Here is a 15,020-nt window from a genome sequence, read left to right as displayed (position 1 = left end):
TTTGCATATACTGAACTGTGAATTCGGTGATGGTCTGATGCTATCTTTTTAATTTTCATGCCGTATCAAAGCTTAGTACCTGAAACCTGTACAAGGAGCTCAGAAAGAATGTGCTCAGTAATTTCAAGGAATGTAAATCTGCTGACATTCATATGCCTAGTGGGAAAAATCTATACACGTGTCCGGGAAAAGGGACAGTCTCAGTGAAAAAGCAAAAATAAATATAAAGCTAGAAGAAAGAAAATCAAATTTAAAGAGAGAAAACATTGAACGCTGAAGAAGTAGAACAGATCTGAATACTGGCTGTGTTGCTATATTTCCTATCTAAATTGTCTTTTTTCTTAAAATGACTTAATCATTTTAATAAATAACATTAAAAAACCATATAGCTAATAATCTAAGAGAACACTGAAGTCATGAGCTTGACTGGAGAGAGCAAAGAAATTTAAGAAGTCTGACAATAGTTTAAAAATGACGTTCTTCTAGTTCTTAAAATTCCAAGATTTTAAATGTTTATATCCTAAGCTAATTCAGTTGACTGATTTATTTTGTTTTTGCTATTGCAATTGTTTTTACTGAAGGCTAACAGACCTCCAGTCTGTAACGAATAATATCGTACCAGGGATTTGCTTCAAATAACCTGGTATACAATACACACGGTTGTGGGAATAAGTGGCTGGCACCACAGATGAAATAAGACCGGCCAAGCACTAATAACTGTCGAAGATGGACAATGGGTATACAGGAATTGCAAAACTGTTTTCTCTACCTTTACATACATTTGAAAATTGCTACTTTAAAAAAAATTTTTTTTTATTCAAAGAACGATCCTCTTGTGAGATAGTTTATTCTAAGACAATACACATGGATAGAATCTGGTTAAAAAACAACAAAAAGACGCCACAAACAATTGAAAAAGAAAAAAAACCCTAATGGATCTTCCAATTCGCAAAACTATGGTATAAATGTGATGTTTTGCTATATACTTTTTGAAAAACTATAGAATGAAAGACATTATTTGCAGATACAAACAATAGTAGTGGTGTATGGCCACGTACCCTCACAGGGCCAGACTAAAACCCTGAACGCTCAGGAGGTGCTGAGATCAGACAGGCAACCTGAGCTTTAAAATGGCTCTGACACCAGCCTGAGTAATAACACTGAGTAACCACTTAACACCTTTGCGACACAGCACCCTTTTCTGTCAAAAATAAATTAATAATAATTCATAAAGTTGTGAGGATTAAAAAAATACATGTGCTTATTAGAGTGGCTGGTACTGTCTACAGTAAATGCTTCATTAGTATTTTTTTTCATTGTACTGGGACAATAAAAATAATAGCTACTAAGCACAGGCCCTAGAGCATGGGTTTGCACAAGGCACGACCCTGGGCTAGTGAGTCAGCCTCCTGTCATTGGTTGCCATGTCACGAAAGAGGAGAGACGAGTCCTAGAGTCCTCCTGTGTGAGGACCAAGTATATTAGCTGTGTCTGACACAGCAAGCCCTGAGCAATGCCACCATTACTACGTGTAATAGAAACATGACGCCTTGCTTGGTAAGAAGTGATATGCCTCACTCTCCCCCTCCTCATACAGCCCACATTTCCACACACATGGCACACTATCCCAAACACTGTAACAGTCATGTCACAGAATAATGTGGCGTTGTTTTGGAGGTTACATCTAAAAATAAATCTTTGGTTTTCTATTATCTCTGAACAAATAAATTCCAAATGTCACTGGGTTATTAAAAACAATAAAACGATGGCAATGTAGCAGTTAGAACTGGTAAAAGGATTTGAGAAAAAAGAATAAAGTTAAAGCATCAAAAAATGGTTTTAAAACAAGCTTTTTAATGCACAAAAATATTCTTTTAATTTAACCAGGAGTTAAAATGGTCAATCTCTTTCGCTTCACATGACCCAGCGGTGGACTGGACTCTCTGTACCCTGTAAGCCACCACAAGCTCAGTGATGCTTGCTGACCATCATCTCCAGGAATGTTTGTTCATATTGGGAAGATCTATTCTCTTTAACAAACATCTGCAGGAAAAACAAAAGACCTGTCATTTCCTTTTGCTATACCTAGTTTAGAGAAAAAATGTCAGCTGTGACAGTATCTGACAGCTTCCCAGCTGAGAAGCAGCAGCAGTGAGCACCAGCACTTACAGCAGGGGTCCCCAAACTTTTTAACACAGGGGGCCAGTTCACTGTCCCTCAGACCATTGGAGGGCCGGACTATAAAAAAAAACTATGAACAAATCCTTATGCACACTGCACATATCTTATTTTAAAGTAAAAAAAACAAAATGGGAACAAATACAATATTTAAAATAAAGAACAAGTAAATTTAAATCAGCAAACTGACCAGTATTTCAATGAAAACTATGGGCCTGCTTTTGGCTAATGAGATGGTCAATATGCTCCTCTCAATGACCGCCAATGAAAGAGGTGCCCCTTCTGGAAGTGCAGCGGGGGGCCGGATAAATGGCCTCAGGGGGCCGCATGCAGCCCGTGGGCCGTAGTTTGGGGACCCCTGACTTACAGTGTGCACTTGTGGCGGCCGGTGGTGCACCGTGAGCTGAGGGCCGGCAGAGCCCAGGGCGAGTCCATTGTTTACAACATAGGTGGTTGCTTGAGGCACTCGAACTGTGACACCTATGAAAGGAAATTAAGGAATAAATTACAATTCTATTCTAAATTTGGTAGAACACTGATTAAACACTTGAAGTCAGTAAAATGATATTTTCAAAATAAAAAAGGAAATATAGCTCTAACCCAGAAGTCTACAATCAGCCAAAGCATTATTCCAGCATGAGGACAAAGAAATTTTCACATAAGCAAGCAACCAAAAAAAAAAAAAAAAAAAAAGAAAAAAGAAAATCTGCCTCTCAGGGAGCCACTGGAGGATGCTGCCACAAATATAAGAAAGAAAATCCATGAAAGAGGAAAACACGAGCTATAAGGAACAGGAGAGCCAGCACAGGAGAGAAATAAATGCTTCCCAACCAAAACGACTATGAGCAAGCATCTGGAATACTCAGTGGTAAACACCACATGTAGAAGGCAAACATGCCAAATGGAGCAGTGAGGCTTTAAAGACAGAGAAAAATGAAGCTGTCTTCACCAAGATCCCTGCTGTCTCTTTTTTAAAACTAGAACAGAAAAAAACTCCACTAAGTTAACCCTGCCGTGTGTTATGCGGATCCGCCCTTTCTCTCCACGCCCCCTGCTGATCACTGAGAACACTCATTCCATCCAACAGAGAGTGTTCTGACATACACCAACGCAACAGAAGCAGAAAATTGAGAGCCAGCTACTCCCCCGACTGCACTGCTGCCATATATTCAGTATCTGGCCATGCTACAGTTCTGCCAGGTGCTGAGCCCGTTTCTCAGAACTCATTCAGGGTCCTCTTAACTGATTTCCCCAGAGAGAGCTCTTATAAATTTGGGAAAGTTGAAGCCAGACTATGAATAAAAATTCTGCTTAGTTTATATTCTCCTCAAAGCCATCACTTAATAGTGGCATTAATTGCATTATCTTTGAACAGCTACATTTGTCCCTGCTATTAAATTTTGCAAAATCAAGCATTTCCAGTGATACCTATGTAAGTGGCAAAACCATACAGAAAAAAGCACCAGGTAGGGATGATGGTTATGTCTGATGCAAAGGGAGAGGGACCCAGTGAGGCAGCGACATATTACAGGCTTGTAGGACACCAATAAAGCTCTATTCCTTAGCTTGATGGGGCGTTCATCAGTGGTCACTTTATTTTAAACATTAACTGTATCTTTTATATAAATATATAATGTATTTGAATGATGTTATTTTACTACTAAAAGAAATATATAAAGATGCTCAACTTATGATGAGGTTATGTCCCAATAAACCTATCATAAATTGAAAGTGTATTTACTACATCTAATTTACTGAACATCACAGCACAGCCTACTGAACGTGCTCAGAGAACTTACTTCAGCCTACAGTTTGGCAATTATCTTGAGTTTCATCTCAAGAGTTATTGCCTCCCTCTTCTTCACACCAGAAGGAGACCCACTTGGGCATTTTGTAAACATGGTGGCATGAGAAAACACAACATGCACTTTCGAAAAACACTGGCAACACAGAAACCACCAAGTATCGGCTATTCACCCCCCATGACCGTGAGGCTGATGGGAGAGAAGATTACTGTATGGCATATCACTGGCTCGGGAAAGATTAAAATTCAAAATTCAAAGTATGGTTTCAGATGAATGCGTACCACTTTCACATAAAGTAAAAAAAATCTTAAGGCAGGGAAACAAATTTCCTTTAACGTTTGCCCATCTTTTATTTCTCAGCCGCCTTCCATACCTTTAAGACTCCCTCTCTCATTGGAGGGCATCAATTACCATTCACTCCATTATCTGGGCTAAGTCACAGTCAGGCAGTCTCACTTTAATTAGGCAAGGTATCTCTTAATAGAATGGAGTGGAGACCAACATCAAAAAGGGCACTATCATTATATAGGCCATAAATAACTAAAGTTAAAGATAACACGCAGAACACAAATCATATAAAACGCATGTCCAATTTTTCTGATTAACCGTCCTAATGGAATAAAAATGAATTAATAGTTTTTATATATTAAAAACACGTTTTGTTATATCTAATGTCAATAAAAGGTCCTCCCACTAAATGCTAAAGAACTGCATGCAACTTGGAGCCATATGCAAGGAGGAGTCTCTTACTGTTCTGGGGGTTGACCTGCCTAACGGCAGGGGTCTGCATGACAGTCCCCCGCAGGGGTGCCTGAGCCGCTGGCGCAGGGAGCGTCGTGTAGACCACTGGGTTTGCAGGAGCTCTTGGGACAGGAAGTCTCGTGGTCACTTGAGTTGCTGGACGGTGAGTTACATTCACGGTGGTTGGAGCTAATAAAAAGCAGAAACATACATTAAGATCACGGTACACTCTGTTAAATTAAGGGTATTATATGTTAATTAACTTTGCATTAACTCTAATAAAGAAACAGAGACAACAGTTTCCTTTTGTAATCTTGATAGAGCCAACGAAAATTGAATTGAATTGTCACAATCCAAACTTCAGACGAAGAGCACCTTAACCGTGTCCAATGCCCTCACCACTTTTTAGTCTGACTAGGTAATAAGCAGGGGGAAAAAAAAGTTTTAGACTCGAGAATACAACCTTATAGGAATGACTTAAAAGATCAGGTTTTCCCTCTTCGATGTTCAACTGTTTATAGCAGAGTGGAATTTGAGGCTCTCCAGACTGTCTACAAAAGAGTATAAATCCACAAGAGTACTTTTGTACTGATAGTTCAAGAAAATGGTTGGATATTGTAACTGACATTTTCTTCAGGTGAGCTAAACCATCTCTTATTCAAAACAATAAAATATCTATTAAAACACAGACTTTTTCCATCTCTAATGGTGGCATTCCTCCTAATGTATGGTACAGAGGGCATTAATGCCTTGAGTGATGTTAATAGACATTTATCAAATGATTCCTAGAAGTTCACTCACAGCATGGAACTATAATAACTATTTCCGGAGTTTACAATTTCTTCTTAAAAACTCTCTGAATCAGACTTACATTTTACAAATAACCACATATTAACTATATAATAAAAATCAATAAGAAATCTCCTTCCATATGAAAAAAATGGGTTCCAAATACAAAATAAATTTGGATGTAAATGCTGGTATAACAAAAGATAAAAAAGCTTCTTTACTAACGACTCCTTAGTCTTGACATACTCTAACTTTCAACGTGAATTAGAAAATGGTAGAAAGTACACAAGGATGAACACTAGCCCCTCATCTCTATTCCCCCTTTCGGTCTCTACTGCACATGGATTTGCATAATGACATTTCTTTCTATATTATCTAAATTAGGTGACTTATTTTAATTTCACTGGATACAATTCTATGTGAATTCAATGTTTTCCTTAATGAGAAATGAGCTTACATAATAAGTATTTGGCAGATATATTTCTAAGCAACAGGCCATTTTATGAAGAAAAACTGTTTCGAGTGGCTTCCAAACAGCTTAGGAGATGTAAGTTACACCTTGAAAATTTACCTGATTTGCAGCTTCTTGAGAGGTACAAAGACAATATTAATGTGCATCTCCTATTTTTAGTTAGGTCAGTTAAAACCAGTTCAAGTTAAGAATTATTTTAAAGTTCTTATTTTATAAGTCAATTACAAAGATTATACATACTGCTCACAGAAATTAGGGGATATTTTTATAGCTTCATATTCATTTTTGAAATATCGCCTAATTTTTGTGAGTAGTATATAATCAGTATATAATCAGAATACCATCCCTTCCAGAGAATGGTATTCATTTCTGTTATTTACACTGGCAGATGACAAAGGCTTATAGTTTAAGTCTTCTATATAGCCATTCTATGTAAGTGCTGCTACTTAAGACAGTCAGGAAAACTAAGTTACATTACATTAAAAAACACACAACAATGAGAATTTTCTGTCTAATCTTCCTACTTGATTCCGCAGTCATATTTCACTGTACACAAAACTAAAGCTTCAGTTCAACGATTCAGTAAACTTACCTGTAGGTAGTAAATGTATTGTTGTCTGAGACGGTCCACTTGTTGGCACCCCAGACGGCTGAAGAGTTGGTGCTGGCTGGATGGGCTGCAACGGTCGAGACACAGCCTGAGAAGAACCCACAGCTGACACAGGAGTGTGATTTAGCTTTTTAGTGTCTGTAAATTAAAAGTGAGACATTATAATTATAGGTAGATATAAATTAAAAATACAGGTTTTTCCTTGGGCTAATTTTAGTTTTGCTTGTCACTAAGTCACATTTATCACTCAGAGAACAACTTTTTTCTATTTTAATTATGTATATTTACCAATTTGAAAACCAAGTCTATCACAGATTCTAATTCACATGTACAGAAATACAATTTTATGTTTTGTTTGTATTTTATGAAAGAATTCTTTTTCTGAATTCAATATAATACCATGTCAATTAGAATAATTTTATTTCCTACATTAATATATGCCTATATATCTATGTAGTTATATCATGAACATTTTCCTACACAAATACGTATAAAATGATGAGTTTTTCATCAGAGATTTTGAATTCCAAATACTCTTCAGTTGTTTAGATTGTTTTGCTTAATAGCTCAGATACCTGTTCATTTACATTATCTAGTCTTTAAATAAAATACAAATATGTGGTGTGTAGAGGCTGTTATATTAAGTGGGATGTTTGAAACCATGTTAACACAATAAATTTAAAAAATAATAAAACAGACCCTGGCTGGTTGGCTCAACAGTAGAGTGTTGACCCAGCATGTGGAAGTCCAGGGTTTGATTCGGGTCAGGGCACACAGGAGAGGTGACCATCTATCTGCTTCTCCCCTTTTCCCTTCCTCTTTCTCTCTTCCCCTCCCACAGTCATGGCTCGACTGATTTGAGCACACTGGCCTGGGTGCTGAGGATGGCTCAGTGGAGCTTCTGCCTCAGGCACTAAAAAGAACTCAGTTGCCAGCAGTGCTAGATGGGCAAAGCATTGGCCCCAGATTGGCGTTGCCAGGTGGATCCTGGTCGGGGTGCATGCAGGATTGTCTCTGTATCTCCTCTATTCTCACTTTAAAAAAATAGTCATAATAATAAAATAAAATACACATAGAGCATCTATCTCAAAAAATGTTTATAAAATTAATATTTGCATCTGAGAAGAAGCTCTTAAAAATAGGCACCACTATATGGTATAATACAAAGAGTGTAAACCGAAAGCTTTTCTATCCAAAGTGATCCCCACTAAATTCTGTCCTGTAGAATTCTAAAATCTAAATAAAGTTTAAAACTTCAGCAAGTAAACATTTAATGGGGTGCTGACAGAGATCAATGCACTTTAGAATAAGATGTAAGGTTGTAAGGTACAGAAAAGGAAACAATGGAGAGACCTCGTAAGGAAGAAATGCAGAAACGGCAAAAGCACTGATAGTAAAATCTTCCAATTTTACAAAAAATAACTAACTTTACTGTCTCATAATCAATTGTAGTTATTTAATTTTGTTTTCCTAAAACCAAAAGAACTATGTTCCTTATTAAAATACAATGCTTTAAATATTTAGGTTTTTTTAAATTTAATGTTTTTAAGATAATAATTAAAAAAAAAATTCTTAATGTTTATTTTATTGATTTTAGAGAGAGAAAGGGAGCAAGAGAGAGACAGGAACATCGATCTGTTTCTGTATGTGCCCTGACTGGGGATCGAACTGGCAACAAGCTCTATGCTTTTGGATGATGCTCTAGCCAACTGAGCTATCCAGCCAGGGCATAAAGTAATAATTAACTTAGTATCCTAATCATACTGGATTTTCCACATGCATCACATAATTATCACCACAGAGTTTTACAGATATGTCTGTAAACAAAGTTATATCATACAATCAAATAAATTTGAGAAATACTTTATATCTTGAACCATTTTTTTGAGAATTATAAATTAGCTGAGTCAAGGCTCAGAGAAGTCTGCATTAAGAAAAAAACAATTTTGTTTAGTAAAGCATTTTCCAAGCATATTTAAACATGAAACATTTTACTCATAGAGTATCTATTAACAGTACAAAAGAATAATTTGAAATATTAGTTAATATCTTATCCAATATTATATTTAAATATTATAACTCAAGGCCCTGGCTGGTTGGCTCAGTGGTAGAGCGTCGGCCCAGCGTGTGGATGTCCCAAGTTCAATTCCCAGCCAGGGGCACACAGAAGCGTCCATCTGCTTCTCCACCCTTCCCCCTCTCCTTTCTCTCTCTCTCCCCCTCCTGCAGCCGAGGCGCCACGGGAACAAAGTTGACCCAGGCGCTGAGGATGGCTCCATGGCCACGGCCTTAGGCACTAGAATGGCTCTGGTTGCAGCTGAGCAACGCTACAGATGGGCAGAGCATCGCCCCCTGGTGGGCATGCTTGGTGGATCCGGTCAGGCACACATGGGAGTCTGTCTCTCTGCCTCCTTATTTCTCACTTCAGAAAAATAATAAATATATATATATATATATATATATTATAACTCAAAATAATAGTGAGGATTTTGAGTGTGCATGCTTTTTAACATTACTTTCATTTCTATTAAAATAACACTAAAGGAGCCCTGGTTGGATAGCTCAGTTGGTTAGAGCATTGTCCTGAAGCACAGAGGTTACTGGTTTGATCCCCATTCAGGGCACATACAGGAAAAGATTGATGTTCCTGTTTCTCTCTCTTCCTTCCTTCTTCTCTCTAAAATCAATAAATGAAATTTAAGTAAATAATACTAAGTGAAATTAATTAAATTAATCAAAATTAAATGTATATATACTTCAAAGTACCCACCTTAAAACACACACACACACACACACACACACACACACACACGGACACCATGTAGAAGACATAGGTTGAATTCCTACTTCCCTTACTAGTACTTGTACTTCATGAATCTACTCTCAAGTCTAAAATGGGCATTACAGGGTTTTTGTAAGGATCAATTGAAATAACATAAAAAGAGAGGTGTTCCATAACTTAAATAGTCTCCTAGTTACTGTTTTTCTCTATGTCTTTACACATTCACTCAAGATTTGATTTTCATTTTGTAATTCTAATCTAAAAAATTCTCATTATAGAAAGAATACAAATACACGAGCATAAACTGTCTTCACTGAATATTATATTGGATTAAGAGAAAAAAAATGATATCAAAGCATCACTTAGTATGATTACTTATATTTAAATACCTTGTGAAGCTCCACTCTCTTCATCATCCATTGTGAGATCAATGACACCACCTGAATCACTGCTTGTGGCTTTTCCACTCTGAAAAACAAAACGTTTTCATTTGCAAAAGAAACTTTGGCAAACATAAAGAGAAAATGAAATAATACTGAGAAGAAATGAGGATAATTGAATAGCCTGGTTCAATGACTGCAACATTTTCTTTGTTGTTTTGTATAACAACATGCTGTACAGGCTTCTAATCTAGGAGCAATAGGAGACACCATACAACCTAGATATGCAATAGGCTAGACCATCCAGGTACCTATAAGTAAGTGTACTCTGTGATGTTCACATAACAATGAAGTCCCCTACTGATGCATTTTTCAGGTCTCTCAGTTGTTAAATGATGCATGACGGTGTTAATCATAATTGTTTTATGATATACTATACACTTCAGATTAACTAGAATAAAGTTTTCCTCTGCAAAACTCAAATTTCATGAAGTTAAGGAAAATAATACCTTGAGGTTAGAAAATTCAGGCTCAATCCCAAAATGGTATCAATTCTGGTCCTATAATTATAAATCTGTTTACGACAATGACTTCATAGAAAATGACTTGTTAACAAACACTACAAATTTGTAAAATCCAACACAGTAGGTCTTTGGGTTACGACAGTCTTGACATAGATGCTCACTCCCATAAAAACTAAAAAAAACTGAGACATTAGTGCTTTTGTTTATGGTGTTAGCATTATACTTACTGACCACGTGGATGAACTAGTTTGGCTGTGCACAGTGGAAGAATACGCAGTATTTCTTTCTCTGTGGCTTAGTTGTGTTTTTAGATTATGATTTTACAACTGTGTTAGCATAGATAAGTGACTTAGGCTAAGGTGTGTTTTGACTTACACTAAAATTTGGGTTACATCACTGAAGTAGGAATGGAACTGTGTAGTAACTCAAGGAACCCCTATATAAAAAATACTTAAATTTCAGAGAATGTAACAGAATCCTGCTACTACAAATACTTCTAAGATCTACTTTTCAAAATTTAATAAATATTAAATTTATAAAAAATAATTAAAGAAAATGCAAAGACCAGTAAAGTAAAATCTAACTGAAGACAAAAGATAGTTAATGAAAAATTAGTCCAAGTAAAAAGCCAGATGTTGAATTTAGCAAAGACAGCAAAGTTGCTGTTAAAAATATGTTCAAGGAATTAAAGAAAATATATTAATAAATGTTCAATTAAGAAGTAGAAACTCAAAAACAGAAACAGATAGGAGAGAGAATTAAGGTAAAATTCTTAAAATATTAAGGTAAAATATTTAAAAAGGCAAAACAAAAAAAACACAAAAGACTAACACAAAATAAAGCAAAAGTAGCACATAGAAACAAAATTTAGATGAAACTGCCTGATCAGGCAATGGCGCAGTGGATAGAGCATTGGCATGGGATGCTTAGGACCCAGGTATGAAACCCAGAGGTTGCCAGCTTGAGTGCGGGGTCACCGATGATCCCAAGGTCTCTGGCTTGAGCCCAACATCGCTGCCTTGAGCAAGGGATCACTGGCTCAGCCAAAGCCCCCCATCAAGGCACATATGAAAAGCAATCAATGAACAACTCAAGTGCTGCAATGAAGAACTGATGTTTCTCATCTCTCCCTGCCTGCCTCTGTGTGTGTATCTCTCTCTCTCTCTCTCTCTCTCTCTCATGGGAGGGAGGGTGGGAGGGAGGGAGGGAGGGAAGAAGGGAGGGAGGAAGGAAGGAAGGAAGGACCAAGATTTTCTTTCTAAAAAGCTACTTCTGATCAGCTCTGAAGAAACTAAATGGTGCTTCTGCAACATATGCTGGGAGTGTGTGTGAGGGAGGAGGAAGGCAGGCAGGAAGTGAGACCCTGAAAAAGATGAGCAGAAGGAAACTGCAAGTATAGACTGACTCTTTACAATTTATGAAGGCAAACAACTAGACTGTCAATTATAGAAACCAAGCAGTTAGTTAATATAATAAACTAATATTATCTCTAAGAATTATTAAGCAAAAAAACTAATTTCTTGTCAAATATTACAGAGAAGCTGTTTAAAAATCTTTGAAGAATTATAAAGAACACACTTAAAATATTTTTTATTGTATTAAAGAATACTGATGAAAATCCTCTTGTCAATTATAATTAGAATTTTAATTTAGGACAAGAAAAATCTTACCTGTGATGTGCTATCAGCCGCTTTCTTATTAACAGATGTATCTATTGTTTTGTTTGTCTGGTTTTCTGAGGAGTCAAAAACAAAACAAAACACACACACAAAAAAAGTCAGCCATTTTTAAAAGCACCAAAAACTGTGAAAGCGTGGGCTGCTTTATATACAACAATGCATGTAATTTTTTCCAATTTCTTTTTTGTCTGTCAACCTATCACACTTGTAAATGAACTCCCTCATAGAACACTGCCACAATGTCCTTCAAAAGGGCAAACTCACAACAGACATAAGTAAAGTTTACATACCCATTGACCCAGAAATCTTAACTCTTATCCTAAGAAATACATTAGAGAAATAATTTAAGATGTGCATAACTTAAATGTTCTAACATGAATGAACAGTTAAATAAAGTAGTATTCTTCCAAAATACACCCTTAGAAAAAATTGATGACATGGCAAAAATATAGTAAGTTTATTAGAAATAGTTACTCTACTGAGGTAAAAAGTAGATACTTTACTTTTTTCTCCTTAGTGAAAATTACATTAATAGTAGTTTTCTAATGTTCAAACTTTCCATCCTTGTTTCTGTAGATAAACTATTACATTAAATTACGGCACTTCTTTCATTTGCAAATCTTCAGAAGCACATACAGTACAGTGGTCCTTTGTTTATCACGGGGGTTAGGTTCCGGAACCCCCTGTGATAGGTAAAAATCTGTGAAGTAGCGACCTTGTATTTGTTTTATTACTTATATGTACAGAACACAGTGCTCTGCTTGGTTGCTTCCCATCCATCAGCCAATAGTGTGCCATGTATGTTCTCATGTGGGCAAACTAGCTCAAGCTGAAGTGGCTGGAGCTATGTTTTCCATATGTGTGAGTCTTTGTCTACTCATCTGCTATATGCTACGTATTTTATTTCAATTTAATATTCTTTTAATATGTTTTATTAACATTTTTAATATATTTCTTATATTGTTTACAATTTTTTAGGCTAGAAAATGCTTATTGTACCGCAAAAACAATTAAAATAATAAATATATAAAAATATCTAAATACTGCAAAAGCCCGCCATACAGAGAAAAATCCGCAATACAAAATGAAATACATACAATTTAAAAATCCACAATACAGTGAGACCGCGAAAAGTGAACCGCAATATGGCAAAGGACAACTGTAAATCATTTATGTTAAAAAAACGAAATAGGAGATAGTACTAGGTACTTGCGCGCGCGCGCACACACACACACACACACACACACACCTGTAAATTAAAAAATCAGAATAAACACCTGTTAGAAAAGGTTTTTCTAGGCTAGGAAAATTAAAAAAAGAAAAAGAAAAAAAAAGAGAGGCTCTTACATTTTTCCCTACCCTATCTGAATTATTTTAGTTCTTATGATATGTACAAAGAATGTAAAAATATATTATTTATTTTTTAAAAATATCTTTAACTTCATTTATAGTGAATCAGCAACTGTTCTGTTGGATTATGGAGTTCCTAAAATACTATTTAAATAAAAAAATGACCCCCTGGTTACTACTCATCCTACATGGCAAAATATTAAAATACACTGATGACAGTATAAAACGCCAGTAATTTACTACATTCTTTTAGATCTGAAACTCATGTTCATTTTTAAGTAAATATAAAAAAGACAACTTTAGTAAAGCAAAGGAGGGAACTTAATTTTTATTTCCTGTTGAAATATCCTCATACAAAAAATTCAACACTCAAAATATTTAGACTGCTAAATAAAATGTTTATATATATTTATACATGCACACACAAACATATATTTTTAAAATAACTATAGAGTTTTGTTATCCAGCATGATTCTCTTTGACCTAACTGTCTCAAGGCCAAGAGTTAATTATTCAAGGAACTATAATACTATTCCGTAATTTAGATTTTCAATTAATACTCCCCTGCCTTCTTGTTACAGACTACTTTCTTCATTGTTAATGTAACATTTTACAGTTTCACTGTATCTTTTTGTTTACTTTTACTATAATAATCTACTTTAGATGACTTCTAAAAGTAAACAAGTAGCCCTGGCCGGTTGGTTCAGCGGTAGAGTGTCGGCCTGGCGTGCGGGGGACCCAGGTTCGATTCCCGGCCAGGGCACATAGGAGAAGCGCCCATTTGCTTCTCCACCCCCACCCCCTCCTTCCTCTCTGTCTCTCTCTTCCCCTCCCGCAGCCAAGGCTCCATTGGAGCAAAGATGGCCTGGGCTCTGGGGATGGCTCCTTGGCCTCTGCCCCAGGCGCTAGAGTGGCTCTGGTCGAGGCGGAGCGACGCCCTGGAGGGGCAGAGCATCGCCCCCTGGTGGGCAGAGCATCGCCCCTGGTGGGCGTGCCGGGTGGATCCCGGTCGGGCGCATGCGGGAGTCTGTCTGACTGTCTCTCCCTGTTTCCAGCTTCAGAAAAATAAAAATAAATAAATAATAAATAAATAAAAATGAAAGTAAACAAGTTATAAAATTAATCTATCAATCCATAAATTAGGTATGAAATAAAAAATTTCATACCTCAAAATCCTTTTATCATTTTGGAAATATCTCTATCACATTATTTTTATTTTTAACCAACACTGCATTTTTGACAATAATCATAAAAGGGTTTTTTTTATAGGACTGCCAATTAGTAGTGACCCTTAGTAGGTACGCTGGACAACTGCTGTTATGAAAATGAGTGGAATGCAAAACTTTTAAATTATTTTCACATTATCTCCCACCTAGATTACAATAGAGTCTCCCAGTTGGTCTCCCATACTCTATTTGTATCCCCTCTAACAGAAACCATTCCCTTCACTGCAGCCAGTGGTCATGGATGTCCATCAACCCTGAAACTCTGAGGTCACCAGTTTGAAACCCCAAGGTTGCTGGCTCTGAGCACAAGCTCATCAGCACATGGTTGCTGGCTTGAGCAGGGGATTGTTTACATCAGGGGTCCCCAAACTACGGCCCGCGGGCCGCATGCGGCCCCGAGGCCATTTATCCGGCCCCCGCCGCACTTCTGGAAGGGGCACCTCTTTCATTGGTGGTCAGTGAGAGGAGCATAGTTCCCACTGAA

The 15,020-nt window shown here is 36.8% G+C and overlaps 1 protein-coding gene across 7 annotated transcripts in view; it reads right to left on the bottom strand.

The window, feature by feature from the left end:
- Positions 1 to 15,020, bottom strand: part of ATF7IP (activating transcription factor 7 interacting protein) — a 119,250-nt gene that overhangs the window by 5,729 nt on the left and 98,501 nt on the right. For 5 of the 7 annotated variants that reach the window (XM_066264524.1, XM_066264528.1, XM_066264531.1 and 2 more), the window contains exons 10-15: positions 11,952 to 12,016; positions 9,767 to 9,845; positions 9,225 to 9,272; positions 6,578 to 6,733; positions 4,734 to 4,913; positions 2,546 to 2,658 (exon numbers count right to left, since the gene is read on the bottom strand). In XM_066264524.1, coding sequence (XP_066120621.1) covers positions 2,546 to 2,658; positions 4,734 to 4,913; positions 6,578 to 6,733; positions 9,225 to 9,272; positions 9,767 to 9,845; positions 11,952 to 12,016 — 641 coding nt within the window. The remainder of the gene's footprint in view (positions 1 to 2,545; positions 2,659 to 4,733; positions 4,914 to 6,577; positions 6,734 to 9,224; positions 9,273 to 9,766; positions 9,846 to 11,951; positions 12,017 to 15,020) is intronic. The other 2 variants (XM_066264529.1, XM_066264530.1) reach the window with 1 other exon arrangement.

Source organism: Saccopteryx bilineata, chromosome 1 (genome assembly GCF_036850765.1).
Source record: "Saccopteryx bilineata isolate mSacBil1 chromosome 1, mSacBil1_pri_phased_curated, whole genome shotgun sequence".
NCBI lineage: Eukaryota > Metazoa > Chordata > Mammalia > Chiroptera > Emballonuridae > Saccopteryx > Saccopteryx bilineata.
Note: the sequence above shows the minus strand (reverse complement) of the source record. Positions and strands in the feature narration are given on the sequence as shown.